The 19,778-nt window shown below is 36.9% G+C and overlaps 2 protein-coding genes and 1 pseudogene across 2 annotated transcripts; all 3 read right to left on the bottom strand.

The window, feature by feature from the left end:
• Nucleotides 1–8,163: 8,163 nt before the first annotated feature.
• On the bottom strand, nt 8,164–11,603 carry LOC121249309 (glycosyltransferase BC10-like). Its single transcript, XM_041148019.1, has 9 exons — nt 11,394–11,603; nt 11,019–11,135; nt 10,642–10,742; nt 10,338–10,409; nt 10,111–10,192; nt 9,723–9,803; nt 9,250–9,345; nt 8,838–8,988; nt 8,164–8,390 (listed from the first exon to the last, which is right to left on the bottom strand). Exons 1-9 carry the CDS (start codon nt 11,601–11,603, stop codon nt 8,164–8,166), a joined length of 1,137 nt encoding a protein of 378 aa, XP_041003953.1.
• A 186-nt stretch (nt 11,604–11,789) lies between these two features.
• Nucleotides 11,790–12,713, bottom strand: LOC121248630 (annotated as a pseudogene).
• A 2,752-nt stretch (nt 12,714–15,465) lies between these two features.
• LOC121248631 (uncharacterized membrane protein YuiD-like) lies at nt 15,466–19,181 on the bottom strand. The gene is made up of 5 exons (XM_041147148.1): nt 18,731–19,181; nt 18,035–18,191; nt 17,625–17,675; nt 17,397–17,489; nt 15,466–15,707 (listed from the first exon to the last, which is right to left on the bottom strand). Exons 1-5 carry the CDS (start codon nt 18,898–18,900, stop codon nt 15,648–15,650), a joined length of 531 nt encoding a protein of 176 aa, XP_041003082.1. The 5' UTR covers nt 18,901–19,181; the 3' UTR covers nt 15,466–15,647.
• Nucleotides 19,182–19,778: the final 597 nt, after the last annotated feature.

Below are 19,778 nucleotides of genomic sequence, written 5' to 3'. Positions count from 1 at the left end.
GATACAGCCAACTTCGAGGGGAGCAACCTCTACTCTCCAGAAAATAGGAAAAGATAAAGTTTGGAATATTCTGCTTACCCTCTAACAACCCTCTGCTCTCGCATATAACAAACCCTGACACTCATTCCACTACCTGACTCTCAACCACTAGGAAAATAGAAATTAAAATACTACATCAACGTAATACAAAACAACAATTCATAACAAAAGATAAAGGCCCACTACAACCCAGCTGACCTACGACCCAATGGCCTGACCTCCAGCGATCAAATGCTGTCAACCTTACAAATCTTACTTGACTTTATTAAAAGGACCCATGCACAGCAAGGCCCACTGCCCACAACACCCACTTCACTTCACTTAAACTCCTCTTTGAACTCCATCACCTTCCAAGACCTAGCTCCCTTTGTCACTCTGTGTAAAATCCCCCCCTTCACAACACCCTGTCCACAAGGTGGGAAAAATCCTTACGCATGTGGTAGTAAGGCTCCCAAGAGCTGTCCTTAGCGTGTTGCCCTTGCCAGCATATGAGGATCTCCACGAAAGGCTTGTCCTTTTCTCTTCTCCATGCGACAAGTTAGAACCTCTTCAGGTTATGGTTTAAGGATGCCCTGAGCATTCACTGGGGGTTGGGAGGGGGGGGGGGGGGGTGGAGTGTTAGGGGGGCTTCGACTCCAACCTCCGATTCATACAAAAGTCAGAATCGAAGTTGGGCTCCGACTCCGATCGGATTTTTTGGAGTCGGAGCATCGGAGCAACACATGGAGAGAGAGAGAGAGGACTTAGTCAAGCGTCACCGTTGAACGCCATCGCGATGATATTGAGCCTGTAAGTTTAGGTTATACAAGATATATTCCGGTGCATTTCTCCACTTACATGATGATTTCACAAAAGTATATAAGGAAATGGGTAGAGGCACGGTGTTGAAGAGGAGCTCGAATACTAATGATATGGAGCCTTCTCGCGTGTTGGAGCAATTGAAGATTGAAGTTTATTTTTTCTTTCTTTTTTTATATTCAGAGCCAAAGGGAAGTCTTTATGCCGTTGGTGATTTCGAATCTCTTTTAATATCAGAGAGAAGTCTTTCAGCTGGCGCAATTCCTTTCAATGTTAGTAAAAGGAGACTTCTTGTCACTTGAATTTGCAGTTTGCACCAGCTAGCTTGAACGTAATAAATTAAAAAAAAATGAAAAACGACAGTGGTTTCAAGTTTTCAACCAAAAAGTGAAAGTATATAAAAAAGTAAAGTTGATAAAGTTGCTTGAGGAGAAAGACACTTTAGCCTTTATGCTGATTCTTAAAAACAACCTCGTAAAAAGTAATAAAGTTGGTTAAGACAATTAAAACAAGCTAATAGAAAATGGTAGAGGATTTCTGCAAAATTTTTGGTCGGAGTTCGAAGCCCATATAGACTCTAATTCCGACATTAAATTTCAGAATGATTCTGACTTCGACTCCGAATTTCGACTATTCAGATTCCGTAGGAGTCGAAGGCGAAGCGGGCGTCGACCGGAGTCGAAGCCGGTAGAGGATTTGCACAGCCCTAGGTAGTGTCGACACTAAGGTGATGTATTGTCCCAGTTTACATTTGAGTTGAGACACATGGAAGACATCGTGGATCTGGGCCATCTCCGGTAACGTCAGGTGGTACGCCACTTCTCCCAGCCTTTGCACCACCTGAAAAGAACCATAGAAGCAGGGGAAAAGCTTTAGATTACAATGTTTGTGGATTGAGGACTGTCTATACAGCTGAAGCCGTAGGTATACCCAAACACCCACTATGTATTGATGTTCCTTCCTTTTTTTAATCTGAATAGCATTTCATACGGTCTTGTGCTTTGGTGATGTTTTCCTTGAGTAGAGTCTAGAGATGATTTATGTCTCTTAGTGTCAAATCTACCTCTTCCATTCTAAAAGTTCCTATCATGTAATTAAGTAGCCTAGGGGGTTTGTAGTCGTATAATGCCTCAAAGGGAGATACTTTGGAAGAGTCATATAAGCTAGAATTGTAACACCACTCAGCCAACTACACCAACTTCGACCAATCCTTAGGTAGTTCCCCAACCATTTATTGATTGCCTTTGTTTATCCATCCGATTGTAGATGGTAAGCTATGCTTAAGGCTAATTGAACACCCTGTAATGAAAACTCCTTCCAAAATTTTCTAGTAAAAATGGGGTCCCTGTTAGACACAATAGAACCTGGCGTCTCATGTAGTTTGAAGATGTGCTTCATTAACAACTGGGCTACTAATCTTGCAGTTTAGGGGGGAACAGTGGCACAAAGTGTGCATACTTGGTGAATCTGTCCACTATGACCTGCAGTGTGTTAAATCCCCCAGACAAAGGCAACCCCTATACAAAACCCATTGTTATGTGTGTCCATAGTTTTTGTGGTATAGGCAGAGACTGCAACAATCCACTAGGAAAGGTATTGTTCACTTTTACCACTTGATAAATATCATAGCTCGTAAGGAAATTTTTAACATCTGACTTTAACCAGGCCAATAGAAGTCCCTTTTTAATCTGTGGACAACTTTTTCAAAGCCCAAGTATCCCTTCATAGGGCTGCTATGCACCAAGGTCAGCAACTTCTTAATAAGGGACTGGTCAACAGGGATATACATCCTTCCTTGGTAAAAGTAGAGTCCATCCTTAACTAAATAGAGGGCTTGCAAGTCCTTTCTAGGATACTTGTTAAATAGCTCTTTTAACTTAGCATCTGAGATATAGGAGGCTTTAATATCTATGATCCAATTGAAGTTGGGTAGTGAGAGCACAGTCACCTGCACTTCCTCTTCCCCTTGTCTAGATAATGCATCAGCTACTACATTCTCGCTTCCCTTTTTGTATTCCACAATAAAGTCATACCTCATTAATTTTGACACCTATTTTTGTTGCATAGTAGTTCTCACCCTTTGATCCAAAAAAAATTTGAGGCTTTAGTGGTCCGTTTTGACCAAAAAAGACAGCCCTAGCAGATATGGGCGCCACTTCTACACTGCAAACACCAGTGCATATAATTTCTTTTCATAGGTTGATAACATTAAGGCTCTTCCCTTCAAGGCTTTACTGTAGAATGCTAAGGATCTGGCATTTTGCATCAGCACTATACTTATAGCATCCCCTGAAGCATCACATTCAATGGTAAATGGAAGTTGAAAGTTGGGTAGTGCCAACACTGGAGGTTGAGTGATGACTGACTTCAGCTTATCAAATGCTGTTTATACTTCTTCATCCCATTTAAAACTATCGTTTTTTAAACAAATTGGTGTGCTTGGCAATAATGCCACCATAAATCCTTATAAATCTTCTGTAGTACCCTGTCTGGTCGAAGAAACCCCTCAAATACTTTAGGGACATGGGTTTGGGCCACTTTAACATAGCTTCTAGCTTATCTGAGTCTTCTCATACCTCCTAGACAGAGATTTAGTGCCCCAAATATGAAATTTTCTCACAGGCCAATATGCATTTGCTTAGTTTAGTAAATAGTTTATTTTTCCTCAAAGTGTCAAAGGTAAGCTGTAAGTGAATTAAGATCTGGTTTGGATACACAAAATTATTTCATTTCATTATTATAACTTTTTCAAACTCCCATACAAAATATAATAAACAATTCAACTTTTTCGAATTCTAAAATATAAATTATATTAAAAATTTATATTCTAATAATATTTTATTCAACTTTCAACAAAACATCGCATCTCATCTCATCTGAACTACGTAACCAAATGAGTAAGTGCTCATCTTCATCCCTGTTATAAATTAAAATATCATAAAAAAAGACTAAGAGGAATTTTCTGAGATAGGGTTTAAAAATCTCGTTCATCAAACTTTGGAAAGTTGAGGGTGCGTTACTTAAGCCAAATGGTATAACTAAGAGTTTGTAGTGTCCTTCATGGTGCGAAAGATAGTATTTGGAACATCTTATGGTTTCACACGTATTTGATAGTAGCCCGACCTTAAATCAAACTTAAAGAAGATCTTAACTCCAAACAGTTCATCCATTAGCTCCTCCACTACCGGGATAGGAAATTTATCCTTAATAGTCAAACTATTAAGAGTCCGGTAGTCTACCCACAATCTCCAAGTCCCATCCACCTTCCTCACTAGCAACACGGGTAGAATGTAGGGACTTTGGCTAGGCCTCACAATACCTGAATCTAGCATTTCTTTAACTATCATTTCTATTTCATCATTTTGAAAATAGGGATAGCGATAGGGTCTTACAAATTGGGTTGGTTCCAGGCTGAAAGTTAATGAAATGGTCATGGATCTTGCAAGTGGTAAGCTATAAGAGGAGGCAAAGATGTCAGAATACTGGTTGAGCAGCTGCTGAATAGATGGGGAAATCTCCTAATCTGCTATACTTTTGGAATCCTCAATCAGATGTAACAATACTCTTTCTTTTTTCTTTTTTTTTTTTTCCATTTTATGCATAATGCTGACAGACCCTTCCTTGATCCAAGTATTTACACTTAACCCCTTTAACTTCATTGGGTTGTGTTTGTGTAGAAATTGCATAGTAAGTTACAAGTAATTCCATAAAATCAATCCCAACCCTTGAAGCCATTGTACACCAAGTACCATGTCACATTCTGCTAAAACCAACAAATACATATCAATGTTAAAAATCACTCCCTATACTTGTACATTAACCTCATAACTTTCCCTTCACTGTCTACTTGTTCCCCATTGGCTACTTTAACCCTCACCTTCTCTTCCATAACCAAGGACAATGAGACTCGGTTAAGTACAACAGGATCTACAAAGTTGTGGGTACTGCCCGAGTCTATAAAAATGATTACCCACTGTCAGTCAATCTTCCATTTAACTCTCATAGTTTTGGGACTTAAGGAACCTATAATCGCATGTAATGAGATTTTTGGTAGTTTTTTTGCATAGAGCATTTTCAGGTTCTCAAGTTGTTCTACCCCTGAATCATTGTCATCCCCACAACCCTCCAAGCTATCTTCCACCTCCTCAATCAAATATAGTTTAGGGTTGTGGCCCTTATGGCTCAGACTTCATTTGGAATCACAATAATAACATAAACCTTTCTCCCTTCTGTTCTTCATTTGAGCTTGGCTAATTTTCTACACTAGGACAATGGCCTTACTCTGGTTTTTGTTGGGGTCATTTGGGTGTAGGGAGGGTTGGAATTTCAAGGATGCTAGTTCAGTAGTGTATAGGTTTAGGGTATGGTTGATTAATTTATTGTGTAGGTTTACACGTTCTTCCTATATTTTAGTTAGGCTATAGGCATCAGTTAAATTGTTAGGGTTGAATGTATGAACATGCAACCTTATATCATCCCTCAATCCACTTAGAAAATATCTAAGTTTATACTTCTCAAACAACCCCCTTAGCCTATTTGATAAGGCCTAAAGCTAGCCTTGTAGACTTCCACAGTGCTTGTTTGTCTAAGACGCCATCGGATCATCGTAACTACTAGGACCAAATTTGACAAATAATGCCTTAACAAATTTCTCCCAACTTGTCAAAGCTCCTAACTCATCCAAGTCCTGGAACCACACAAGAGCTTGGCCCTCCATGTGAAAAGATACAAGTCTCATTTTGTGTAGTGGTGGTATGTTATGGAAAGTGAAGAACTGATTTACCTTATACAGGCACCCCAGGGGTCCTCCCCATGAAAAGTGGGGAAATCCAATCATACTGCCCTTGGTTGAACTTCCCCCACGTGTGTCACTCTTGAATCATGTCTTGACTCCCTTTGATTTGAAGATGATTCTTCGAACTGGGTGTTGTTATTTCTTTACAGCTCCAGGGTTAGAGAAGAAAGTTGATGCGTCACTACCTCCACCTGTTTACGCATAGCCTACATCTCCACTTCTATAGACTTCTCAACTTGTCTTCTTAAAGTCTACATTTCAACCTTGACAGCCTTGAATTGGGATTCTGTGGACTTCTTCAGGGAGTTGAGACCATCTTGTAGTTGATTAATTTGGGTGCCTTCTGCGATTTGAATTAGATTGCATAGAGAACAGACTGCTCTGATACCAATTGTAATAAACCCAAAAATGTGTAATAGAAAGTATGATAGAAAATGAGAGAAAATTCTGGAATTACTATCAAACGTAGGGATACAGCCCACTTCGAGGGGAGCAACCTCTAGAAAATAGGGAAAGATAAAGTTTGGAATATTCTGCTTACCCTCTAACAACCCTCTACTCTCGCATATAACAAAATTGACACTCCTTCCACTACGTGACTCTTAGCCACTAAGAAAATTAAAATTAAAATACTACATGAACGTAATACAAAATAACAATTCATAACAAAAGATAAATGCCCACTACAACCTAGCTGACCTACGACCTAATGGACTAACCTCTAATGATCAAATGCTGCCGACCTTACAAATCTTGACTTTATTAAGGACCCATGCGCACCAAGGCCCACGACCCACGACACCCACTTCACTTCACTTAAACTCATCTCTGAACTCCATCACCTTCCAAACCCTAACTTCCTCTGTCATGCCTTGTAACATAAATCTATTCAAATTGTTGTAATCAATGTTTTGAAATTTTTTCTCTTTGTGGAGTTCTATCAAATGGTTATGAAAGCTTTAGGATGTTTGGGGAGTAATGGCCATGGAAGGAAATTGACATGATTAGGGTGATAGGGCAAACAACACGATTCTAAAAAAATTGTGAGAAAGCGCCAAGAGAGAGAGTGACGGTGAGAGAAATGAGAGGAACGGACTTGGTGAGAAGGCATTGGGAGCTCAAGGACAGAGAGATTGATGGTGCGGAAGAGAGTAGGAACGGACTCAAGCTTGAGAAAGTGAACTCGAAGAGAGAGGGATGAACGAACTCAAGGCAAAAGAGCGGTTTAATGTGTAAGTAGACCCATGGAAGGTGTAAAAGGCCCAAAAGCCCAAAATCCGATTTGAAGATCAACTCTTAGTATAAATTTTACTTTCCATCATATTGTTTGACCTAATTATATATATTTTTAAGATAAATGTTTTAGCCACAAAAATATTCCATAAAAGTAAAGCCACAACTTGACGTTATTTGATATGGTATGCTAGATTGTAAAAGTACTTTTGTAAATCTAACGTATCATATGAAATTATGTCAGTTTGTGAGTTTACTATTATGTAATATTTTTGTAGCAGTAACACTTTTTTTTTTTTTAATATATGAGAACATATAATTTGTACTAAATTGAGATGCTTTTGTGAGCCAATCAATTGATGTCACATCATTATATGATAGTATATATATATATATATATATATATATATAGAAAGGGGGGGGGTCCCTTCAAACCTGATTTTTCCATTTGGAGATTAGGCCTTATACCATCTGATTCAAAGGACCTTAGACATTATATGATAGACTTAATTGTTCTCCAAAATGAATTAATTTAGTATGAATCATAACGAAGCTTAACCCAATCTTTTGGAAATCAAGTTGAGCGTAATCAAGCCTAAATACAAGTTTACCCAACAAGAAATTAAGACAATAAGAGATGAAAGGTTAGAAGGATTACAAATAACCTCAACTGTGATAATTTTGGTTGTAAAGTTATTTTCATTTTCATTTCACTTGAAAATGATAGTATCTATCTAATCATGAAAACCTTTAACATTGCATGTTAACATATTTTGTGAGGTTGGAGCTTCTCATTTTTAGTGTTTGATATGTTCCAGAATTCCATTGTTTATGAATAGTAGAAGCCATAAGATGCAGTACGAAAAGGAAATATTACCATGTTGATCCAAAATATTAACTCTCTTTGGATCTTAACATTAATTGCAAAAAAACAGGAAGCTTTCTCACATTGGTCAATATATTTACTTCCCTTCTAAAGCATTCTAACATCTCCCATAAAATTCCTGAGATCGTCATCCCTTTTCTTTCCTCTATTCAATTTTGGTCCAAGGAAAAGAAAACTAGAGGGGTTTTGAAATGAGCAGAGAAATTACGGTGAAATACTTGGTACTGATTTCACCTTTCAAACACTTCCAAGCTTCACCTTATCCCACTTTTTCCTCTTCACTTCTCGGTTGCACCACAATCTCCACTTGTACGGATCTCTACAGTCACGTGGTATGAGAAACTGCTTTGTAGAGCTAGATTAAAAACATTCTGCAAAATTTTCTGAAGGCCACTTCACAATGCTACAAGAGTTACATAGCTTGGTCACTTTTTCTTTTCCGGGTGAATGAAGCCATCCATGGTGTTGTTGTATTTGATAATTCATTTATATCATAGGAACCAATCAATCCCTCTTTCAAAAGGCGAATGGCTGCCCCACGAGTGAACTTTCTAGCAAATAAGAAACATGGAGTGAGATTGGAGTGGATTTGGCACCATTCAGTTTGGTGTTCAGATTCATAGTAGAGATGGTTGATATCTTGTGAGAAAATGGTGTTCAGATTCATAGTAGAGATGGTTGATATCCTGTGAGAAAATGGTAAGAAAACTAATCAAGATCAACCAGACAAACTTTATGGTCAAAACGGGCATACCGCATAGGAACACTACAAGCTGGAGTGTAGTAGCTGGTTTACATCTACGTAAACATGGCACTGCACAAGTTGCAAATAATAATTGACTCGGATTGGTTTGGCTTTATCATATTACCAATTCCCTGAGCACAAGGATTTTATAGGTCAAGTTAACGCATTATAATTTGTCAAGTTGCAGGTATATACCAAGTACTGCAAGGACATCTATGTTTTCTATATCCAAATATTCGTATAAAGCAGAATCAGACTTTTTATATGGAATATTCTCCTTCTAATACATTGTGGGTTTATGCTTTAAGTGCCTAAAATTGAACTGAACTTGGCACGAGAACTCACCTTTATTTCTTTGATTTTTTGAGGACCAGCATCTGCATAATGGAACGTGATAGGGTGCCAAGAGCTTTCTTCCTCTCTCATTGCAGACTGATCCCATGAAGTGTAGGTCAATGTCCTTCGTTCAAGTTCATCATCAAGCTCATTCATCTTATGTGAAACACAAACAAAATATTTTTAATGAAATGCCCAAAATGAAAATTCTATTCCTGATTGTTTCCAGAGAAAAAGAAAACAGCCATATGATGCCAATAAGGGAAACTAAAGAAAAAAAATTGACACAATGCTTATCTATGCCCATGAAAGACACATTTTTCAATGAAAAGTTGGTAATGACAATCTATTCTACCTTTTTTTATGGAACGGTCAATCCAAATATAACTTATGTACAGAAGAAAAGGAATTGCTTACTTCAAGTAATGTCTGCACGTAATGTTCATCAGGGATACAGTCGTGGTGATTCTGAACTTTCAGCCATGGAAATGTAAATCTGAATTCGATATCCTGCTTGCATAAAAGGCGGCATGTACAGTAGTATGCCCTTTCAAAAGGCATGAGGTAAATCATCTATTTTTTTTCTTCATCTGAAAGTGCAAATAGTATTCACTTACTAGAAGTTGCCTTCCCTTGGTTGAGTCTATAGGTGGCCATCGCTGAAAAGTGAGGACATTAATAGAAGTGTCAGTTGTCTCAAATTTAGCAACTGAACTAATGGCAAGCGACTCAGCTAGAAACTGGATTTTCTTCATTATATGGTAGATATAGAACTGTGTTAGAGAAATTCATGACCAACTTAATTGCTTTGTTAAAGAAGAGAATTTCTTGCAACTTTATCAGATTGAAACAATATGAAATAGGACCCAACAAGGTGTCTTCCTGCATACCTTGCAAAATTCCCTGAAGACAGGAAGAATAATATCATCGTCCACGACTATTTCAGCATGTCTTCTGATCAGAATGACCCACTGAAATAAACATGGACAAAATCTCATAGTCGATGGTATTCGAAACTAATAACTACAAAAAGAAAGCTTTTGTCCAAGCAAATTTGTCAAGTGTTTGAATCAATCTCAGTGGCTTAAATGGAGCAGCAGCATTTCAGAGGCACAGTTTTGATACAAAATGTAGGACCGTGATGAACAACTTTCAACTTTGTAACTCTTAAGTTCATTAGGTGGGTGAAAAATATCGTTCTAATCAGTTGCAATACCCATCATTTATTGTCACTGTTGGTAAGAAGAAAGAAATAAATTAACAGGGGAGATATAAAACCTGGGATCCTTTTCGCCAATTCTTCTCTGGTATAGTCAGTGACATCTTGGAATTGTAACGATTATCTTTGACATCAAGAAAGCTATAACAGTCACACAGTACATAAAACTCAGATTCCCTCTTTGTTCCATATTTGCCAGAAACATCCGAGTGCCACACGAGTATAAGCAATATGTCTATAAAGAATTTCATTCTAGTTCTGCTGGAGATAAATTCCTTTTTACTACCTGTCCACAAAACTTTTTGGAGAAGACATCACGATGTTGTAGATGTAACTGAAGTTGTACAAAGGGACACAACTGCATCACAAGCAATTAATAAAAGGGTAATATTGTATCATCTAAATCCAGTTAGTCAAAAAAGAAAAGTGATATTGCTAATCAGTCGTTCACAAGAGAGAGTAAATAAAAATAAAAATAAAAAATCAACAGAATGGATTAGAAACTACACGAACAGCTTAGGTCTTCGCACAAAATAGAAGCATTAGCAATGTAGCACCGAACTTGATAAGTTCAAAAAACTAGATTCAACCTATCGGAGAGAAGGACAAATCTCTGATTGGATGCATCATTAAGAGCTTTTTCAAGCAATAAGCTTTCCGCCTCTATCATACTTGATTCTCCCCACATTACCTGCCATATGAATACCCAAATAAATTTTAGCATGAGAAAACTTTGGAACAAAATCATTCCATGTGACTCGATCCGTTTGGATCCCAAGAAATTTCATTCAACTGGGACACTGATGGGAGATTAATTTGTCATGTAAAACACGATACACAACCCTTGTTTTCTAATATTTTCCTCCATTCTTCTTGGCAGTCAAACTGTGGTTTGGGGAGAATCAAAACAAAACACGAACAAGTTCTGGTTGTTCATCAAAGTAAAAGAATGCCGAACTTTTGGTACCTTAATGCTATTGTTCAACTGTCGGCCATAAAAGAATGCCGAACTTGTAGTCGTCTCTTTAAACACAAAACCTGGCTCTGAATGAATATAGATGGAGAAATTTGCAACATCACCATTCTGTAAAAGAGTTCACGATATACAAATCAAAACAAACATATCAAAACCTCACGGAGCATATAATTTTCTGGAACTCTGCTCTTACATTTTATATACAACAAACTGTCGAATTTTTCGAAATTGATTTTATATGCTTTTAGCAGTGTTCTGATCACAATACACTACGCTGTTTCTAGAGATCCATATCGTGATTTCCGCTTTTTTCTTTTGCTGTTATAATTTTTTATCACAACCATATAATCTTGAGGTAAAAGAAACCTTGAAGAAGGCACCCCAGAGAAAATCAAGAGGAAGGTCTCGGCGGACAAGGAAGAGAAAAGCAATCTTAGGGGGGCCTTCAAAGTGAACATGATGACGGGCACGTAACGTACGAGAAATTCGAGACGTAAAGATTGGTGCCTGGAGCTTGGAGCTTGGAGCTTGGACCGAGAATACTGCAACCTGTGAAAACTGAAAAGCCAATAGCATAGCAGGACACAGAGAAAGATAATGAGCTTTGAGAAAACAATTCTGCTGGGTACAAACAGGGCGTGCAAAGCGGCAAGTAATCGGGGTCTTACGTGGAATAAAAAAATAAAACATAAAGCAGATGGTTAGTGGACGGTTCCATCTCTCTCTCTCTCTCTCTCTGGGTGCTTTTCGATGTTTCCCATCTCAGGCACTTGCATTCAAAGAAATAGTCCAAAAGCCAGTATCTTGCCTTGACTCCTGGAGTGCACCCGAATTATAAGCTCCTTCAAACTTTTTGGAAGAAGTAAATTGGCCCTTATTACGCTGCATCCCGAGAGCAACTTCTTGACGAACACTATATCTTTCTTATCGAAGCATCGCTCTTTTCTCTTCTGCCGGAACCTATTCAATGAAGCTGCTCTTTGCGGTTGACTACACTTTACAGAGTACTCCATCACACCACCCCTCTGGTTCTGAGGCAACATCTCCGCTTGTGGGCCTGAAGATAGTTCGCATCCACCTAGAAGCAGCAACACTGCCTGAACTTTATCGGGGGTAACAGAGTCGAATACATAAACTTGGCCTCGAAATGAGAGCGTGAGCTGGCTGGTGCCGTCGTGACGCTGAATCACCATCTCCGAGGCTCCACCATCACTACCACCATGACTGTACATAGCGTCAGCAGTGTCGTCATCGACGACACCGCCTACTGAGCCGGCAGCGTCATCAATTGAGTGGGCTTCGTAGCGAATGAGGGAGTTATCGATTGACCGGCGCCGGAAACGTCGTCGTCCTCGGCTGACGCGGAGATCTGATTGGGCATGTTTAGGGCCTGTGAGTGTCCGTACATTGGGATTTCCGTAATTGAAGCGAGTGTAGATGGGGCATTACAGAGGCAAACGTGCGCTGCGAAGAAAACCTAAATCTAGCTATTACAGAGAGAGAGAGAGAGAGAGGAGTTATTAATTTGGGATGAAATTATTAGGAATGTGTAAAGGGTAGGAGCAGGATGAGGAAGGGGTTGAGATTTCGAAGAAGGAAGGGCCATGGAAGACAAGTAAGGTACAGATCATACCACGAAGAGAGAAGGAAAATGAAAACATTGACGTGGATACGCCGATTGCAAGCCGTTTACACCATACACCATCCGCTTGCAAGAAGCATTTTTCTTGAGAAAAACCTCAAGAGGTGGCGTATCTGCGATGCTGCTCTCTTCTTCGTCATGGTTCAGTCCTAAGCTTTCATCTGCATTGCGAGGAGGTGTGTGTACGTTTGAGAGAGAGAGAGAGAGAGAGAGATGAATGGAGTCTGTTACAAATCGATGACAATTTACTTTAAATAAATACTGCAAGGAAACATTACAGCGCACACATCCACGTAATTAACATATAATTTATTATTCTTGTCTTTTTATTTATTTAAGAATTAGTTTAAATAATGAGATGAGATGAATTATAATAGTTTTAGATAAGTTGAATAAAATATTATTTTTTAATATTATTATTGTTTTAAAATTTAAAAAAGTTAAATTGCTTATCACATTTTGTATGGAATTTAAAAAAATTGTAATGATGAGATAAGATAAAATCATTTCTATATTTAAACAAGCTCTAAATATACATCCATTTAAGCATTAAAATAAAAAGATAAAAATAACAAATCAAATATTGATTAACTAGAGAGGTGGGGTGTAAGGTTTTTGTAGGATTAAGTAAAAGAATAATTCTAAGGAAAAAGGACAAATCAGTCTCAATATTATTATATAAAAAAGTTTTGTTCTATTATCAGGTCGGTGAGTACACCATTCACGTAATTTAAATAATAAAATTTGATTTGAAAGATTTAAATTTTAAAAGTTATCTTTTAAATTAAATTAAATTATATAATAAAGAATTTACCAGGTATGCTCTATATATCGATTTGAGAATAAATTTTTTCTACAAACAATTGTGCACGAGAACATAAAAAATGAGAAATGCATCGCTCACAAAGAGATATTAAAAAATTAAATTTAATTGATATAATTTGATGTTATACATTACATCTACTTTAAAAGAAATTTATAATCAATATACCACGTCACGCTATATGAGTTTATAAATTTAGTTTTATGAAATGTATTTGTGAATATAGCATGAATGTATTTTGTATACTACGTTAACATCGCGACACATGATCCAATGTGGTAAGTGTAGTTTATTGATAGTACAAGATGCAAATGGGATTTTTATAATTGTACGCTGCAAAATGAAAAATAAGTGATTCTTTATGAGTGAAAAATGTAATTCCTCTCACCAGCGGCACGTGGTTTTATTGGCATAACTTCCAGCATCTAAAATGAAAGTTTAGAATTCGAAACCTCCTCTCCCAAATCAAAAAAAAAAAAAAAAAAAATTTGTAATTCCTCTTATTTTATTTTTAGGAATTTTAGTCAATAACTCCTTCTGTTTTGATCATATTGAGATTTACCTCTTGTATTATCTTTTTGTCTTTTAAGAATAGTATCCCATGCTGTAACAAGTTTTTTGTCACTTACATTATAAATTTTGTCTACCTCAATTAACAAAACACACGGGTTACCACGTGAAAACTACTTTTTATTTTAAAAGGTAAATTGAACAAAAAATAAAATTATAATAATTTAATCAAAAAAGGAAAAATTTATAATTTTAAATTATAATTTAAGATTATAATAATTTAAAATAAAACCTCTAACGCCAAAGGCCCAAATGTTAAAAAGTAACATTGGAAAGAAGGAATGAGAGAAGGAAAATATACATATTACACTTTTAAATTATCAAATGTTTTGTACTTTGCATCAAGTTATTAAAAATCTATATTTTGCATTATTATTTAATTTTATTATCAAAATGAGAATTATTGATAAACGAGGAGGGTTCATAGGTTTTTACATGGGAATAGAAAAATAGTTTGTTTTTATTGGCACCAGGTGTCCAAGGACATAATCTCGATTGATTCCAGTGGTTTACAGGCTCTCGATAATGAATTTTCCGCAAATGCATATTACCTTAGTACTATCCATGCATCGTGAGATCCTATTTAAGTATAATGTAAATGGATAGAAAAAAAAAGCAAAAATTCCTTGGATATACATTGTGATTTGTATTTGGACATGTAAAAGTAACTGATTTTTTTTTTTTTTACAAAAAAGTTGCTTGAAAAAACTTGAAAGATTTTCTTTTTGAGTTTTCGTGAAAGTTGTTTGCAATTTTGAAGAGCAAAGTTGTAAACTTATTGAGTTGGTTTTGAATTTTCTTTTCATGGAAGCCTAAACAAATGATGAAAGACAATTTTTAAGAAATAGGAAATTTCTTTGGGATTTAAAACGTATTTGGACTGAAGTTGATATTTTTTTTAAAAAAAAAAAAAAAAAACCATTCTCGAAAGGAAAATGCTAAATTATCCCATGATTTTATTCCTTGGGTTTGACCGCTCATATATTTTATTTTTTTCTTAAAAGTTAAGAAAGTGACTACTAGTGATTTTGTTTATTTCTTTTTTAAAAAATGTTGAAAGATGTTTAAAAAACATTTGAAAGAAAAAGATAAAAATATAAATATTAAATACACTAAATGCACGCCCATCGGTACATACTTAGAGGCAGTAGCATCGACCTTTTTAAAAACTTGTAAAAATAGTGAAACCACACAGGGCCTTTTTAGCATCCCATTTCGGGCAACACACAAAGTGGGATTGGTCGAATTGAAGATCTCATGCTAATAGAGTCAGATCACCTAGGGCTAGGGTTTCTATCCGAGCATAGCTCACTTCTCTCAAAGACAGCAGACGTAATTTGAAAATTTCTTTACCCCTTGCTCAGGCTAAAATTATCAAGAGAATCACAGAAGACATGAGATACTGCTGCTGCACTACCATTTCATTGTGCTGAACGAGATTTTGAATGAAGAATTAAAGAGGAACTCCATGGTTGAGTAGGAGCTCACGAATGGTAGTTCCACCATAAGAGTATACACAACATCACAGATACACAGTTTAAATGTATCCAATTTATGGAAAAAGAATTAAAGGCCATTTGATATCCTAATTGGAGTTTCTCATCAAATATGCTACTAGGCATCCCAACACAGCACCGGCAACCACCTGTACCAGACCAAATAAAAGGATTGTTCACCATTAGCAAGTACCTAGAGATTAATATTTATTAGAAAAGATAACTAACTTTAGGAAAATTATGCCATACACTTCCTATCTTTTGACACCTTTAGCTTCTGGGAACTGGAGGTGGGGGATTCCCCATGGTGGGTCACAAGGGGAGAGGATAGATCCCACGTGGTGAACCAAGAGAATTGGGGCAGATCCCCCAACCTTGCATGGAGGGGGGGGATCTCCCCACCCCCAAGTGGCCCACCTCACAGGGTTAGAAATCTCACCCCTCACAACCCACTTCATGCAGGAGATCTCCCACCTCAACCCTCCGCACAGCCACCCCTTGGTGGGTTGGGCCGAACGAAGGGCTATCCCTGCCATCCACTGATTACTGTGAGCACTGGTTGGGGAGCCACCTTTTTTTCCTTATTGTTCTTTTTATTGGACAGTATAAACGTACATTTTATCTTTTTGGTTAAAAAATATCGAAGGCATTTTCAAATTTCAAGCTCCAAAATTGAGATCTCAATTGCTCACGGTCTCAAAAAGCCAAAAGTGCAAACCCAAAGGTGTCTTTCCTTCCTCATAACAAAATAGTTATCCAACTTTGCCCATAGCACCATTACATGTACACGCAAGCAATCTTGTAAGGGTAATCTTGTGTGCATTGATCAATTTCAATTTTACCCTTGTACCCTGTAAACTCTTCCTGACAATAATTTCAATTTTTCTCCCCTCTTACTTTACAAGAATAGGGAATGTGCATTGATCAATTTCGCAAGACTCAATTTTTGTGTTTTTCCTCCAAATTGAAATGTAGTGACCTAAGAAAGTTCCAACCCACATCTGGATCCATACTCCAAAAGGATTAGACAATGCTACAATTGAAGTTCCTTGGACTCATTATAAAGAGCTTGAACTACTCTCTCCAAGAAATGTGGATCCTATTCACCACCTATTTATACAAAATTCAGGACAATACAATCTCCAGCACTTAAATCCCCAATGTCCTTATTAGATCATTTCATTATAGGTGGCACGGCTCAAGTCCTACACTTCTAATTGGATTTGCAATTGATAGCATTTGTAACAATTCAAGGAAGGCCCAAGTCACATCGGGCCCATACTTCAAAAGGACCAATCAATGTTACAATTCAAGCCTCTTAGAATCATTATAAATTGAACTTCTCCCTGCAAGCAATGTGGGGTCCCATTTACTACCTTCTTATACACAATCCATGGTATTACAGGAAATACTAGTTGCTTCTTGGGATTGCATAGTATGGTGTGTAGAAGAACAATCCTATCTTGAAATTGCATTCTTACTGCATTATTAAAGCATTGAAAGTCCTATTTGCTTATTATTTCAAGTTTTCATCCAGCATTGCAAGTCACATATGTAAAGTGTGTCTGTGTGTCCAAGCGTGTGTTGTTATTTTTGTCGTTTCTTTGTCATATCTCCACCAAACCCATTCTACTGTCTATAGCATGCACTGGTGCAACCATATGTGCCTCCAGAGTGATTGAATTCCAACAGATAGAGTCACATGTAATCATGGTCAAGTTGATTTCACCGTGGAACCAGTGATTTAAATTATACCATTAAAGCCCTGAGACAGACACAAATTATAGACCAGGGAAATACCACTAGTTGAAATCAAGGGCAGTAAGATTATAACAGACCTGAAGTGGAGTGTGCCCAAGGGAATCACGTAGTGGTCTTATGTTGGATAAAGGATGCTCTGGAGGAAGCTCACACACAATTTGATTCAGCAACTACAATGAGAACCACATAACAATCAAAGAAATCAATAAACGAAAGAAATTTTGATCATGCAGGAGTGTCCTGCAGCAAAGCTAAAAGCAAGCACAAAAAAAAAAAGCAAATTGACGGTCATATCAAGAACTTACTTCAGCCTGGCGACCAGCATGGAGCCTTACCCCTGAGGCATCATACATCACCTGCAAGTATGTTAAACAATCAATCACACCCACCTTGCACGAATAATGCACAGTAACCTTTCACAACGAATTCCCAAAGTGATAATAGTAATTACACAAAGATGACAACATTTCATGACATCATGAACCAAATACTTGAAGAAGTTGGTGAATTGCTATTTCAGGGAAGCTTAACTTATGGACTGTTTATATGCTATCAGGAAAGCACTATTTCATCAAACAATTGACATCCTTTTGCAGGCGTTCCAACTACTAAGGAAATCCAGACCCCTTATACCCTCCACTCATGAATCAATAAGAGCCTATGAGTCAAGCTTAGGAGGAAATATTTACGAAGAAAATGGTTGGGAAGCACGTACAACACATGCCAAGACCACTGCAATGGTGAAAGCCGGTCCTCCTGTTCCTTCTTGGAGACCTATAGAAGCCGCTAGAGCCGCCACAGTTGCAGAATGGGATGAAGGCATTCCACCAGAATTAAGCATCCTCTTAGAATCCCATCTCTTTTCTTTATACCTGAGCAACTAGGACAAATAATTGAGCTATTACTTCTAAAAAAAAGAAGTTGGGGGGGGGGGGGGGGGGGTGCTGTTATTATGCAATGGAAGAGTATGATTACACGATTTCGGTATCTCACGCTTAGCAAACAATAAGGTCAGTAATTGCTTTCAAAACCCACAAAATATATACAATAAAAGCAAATTCACACTAAATTTGCATATATTTCTTCTCAATTTTCAAATTTTCCAAAAAAAAATAAAAAAAAATGAACTTACCAAATAAAAAGAAGAAGAAAATTATGGTCTTTCAATTAATGATTGAATCCATCAATAACATGTCTCTAATAAAACTGAACAAGATATACGATTGATCAACAAATTTCTCTTCTTTAGAGACTATGATGAAACTATTACATTGCTTATCATTACAAAAAAATCATACTCTGGAATTTCAAAGTCCACCGAGTGATAAAGCAATTACCAAGTGAATTAAAAGAGAAGAATAAAAATAAATAAAGCTCGGTGAAATTGAAAGAGACAGAGAGTTGTAAGGACCAGGTGGTAAAGAGCTTGAGGAACTGAGCAAGACCGCCGGCGAGAAAGGCCGAGAGAAGGGGGAGGTTCGAAGGGAGCAAGGAGGTTAGTGTTACTGTTGTCGTCGTCGACAAAGAAAACGCCGCCGTTCTGCTGCCCGAGGTCGTGTCCGCCACGGTGATCACCTCCATTTACGAATTGCAATCTCTCTCTCTCTCTCTCTCTCTCTCTCTAACTTGAGAGGTTAGGACTTGGGAGGTTTCCGAGACGTCTTAATTGGCCCAGGAGAAAGGGTGGGGTTGAGTTGGAACGACGCTGTCTCTGTGTTTGTGAGTGTGCGTGTGCCTTTTTTTGTTGTTGTCTATTTTAGGGTGCAAAATAAAGCTTGTTCTGTGATATTCTGAACCCAATTCTGTGCACAATCCGCGCACAGAGGGAAAGGTGGAAGGAAAGGAATGTTTGTGGAGCAAGAAAATAATAAAAATGACTTCCCCCCATTTTATGTGTAGTTTCGTTTAGATTAAAGCTGTATTTGGATGTTAAATTTGAGGTTTCGTTTGGAAGTTAAATTCATTTCAATTTATCATTATAATTTTTTTAAATTTCAACATAAAATATAATAAACAATTCAATTTTTTTAAATTTTAAAATAATAATAATATTAAAAAATAATATTCTATCAATATTTTATCATTTCAACTCAATTCAACTCAAATCAGTTTAACACTCAAATGCAGCCTGAGTTGAGTTGAATTGAGTTGAGATGATAAAATATTATCAGAATATTATTTTTTAATATTATTATTATTTTAGAATTTGAAAAAGTTGAATTATTTATTATATTTTATGTTAGGATTTAAAAAAATTGTAATGATAAGTTGAGATAAATTTCCTTACCAAGCAAAGCCTAAGAATTAATCTCAACTCATCTCATCTTATTATTACAATTTTTATAAATTTTTATCCAAAATATAATAAACAATTCAACTCAAATCTCATAACAATAATATTATTAAAAAATAATATTCTAATAATATTTTATTCAATTTATCTAAAACTATCTTATTTC

The sequence above is a fragment of the Juglans microcarpa x Juglans regia genome, chromosome 2D, assembly GCF_004785595.1.
Source record: "Juglans microcarpa x Juglans regia isolate MS1-56 chromosome 2D, Jm3101_v1.0, whole genome shotgun sequence".
In the NCBI taxonomy this organism is placed as follows: Eukaryota; Viridiplantae; Streptophyta; class Magnoliopsida; order Fagales; family Juglandaceae; genus Juglans; species Juglans microcarpa x Juglans regia.
Note: the sequence above shows the minus strand (reverse complement) of the source record. Positions and strands in the feature narration are given on the sequence as shown.

Excerpts from the sequence above, each read along its gene's own strand:
- LOC121248631 (XM_041147148.1), bottom strand. The coding sequence starts at position 18,900 with ATGGAGGTGATCACCGTGGCGGACACGACCTCGGGCAGCAGAACGGCG. Across the intron at positions 17,676-18,034 it reads CAGTGGTCTTGGCATGTGTT|GTGATGTATGATGCCTCAGG; the intron begins GTACGTGCTTCC and ends ACATACTTGCAG. Across the intron at positions 15,708-17,396 it reads TTGGGCACACTCCACTTCAG|GTGGTTGCCGGTGCTGTGTT; the intron begins GTCTGTTATAAT and ends GGTCTGGTACAG.
- LOC121249309 (XM_041148019.1), bottom strand. The coding sequence starts at position 11,603 with ATGCTATTGGCTTTTCAGTTTTCACAGGTTGCAGTATTCTCGGTCCAA. Across the intron at positions 10,743-11,018 it reads AGTTGAACAATAGCATTAAG|GTAATGTGGGGAGAATCAAG; the intron begins GTACCAAAAGTT and ends TTCATATGGCAG. Across the intron at positions 8,989-9,249 it reads ACGTGCAGACATTACTTGAA|ATGAATGAGCTTGATGATGA; the intron begins GTAAGCAATTCC and ends GTTTCACATAAG.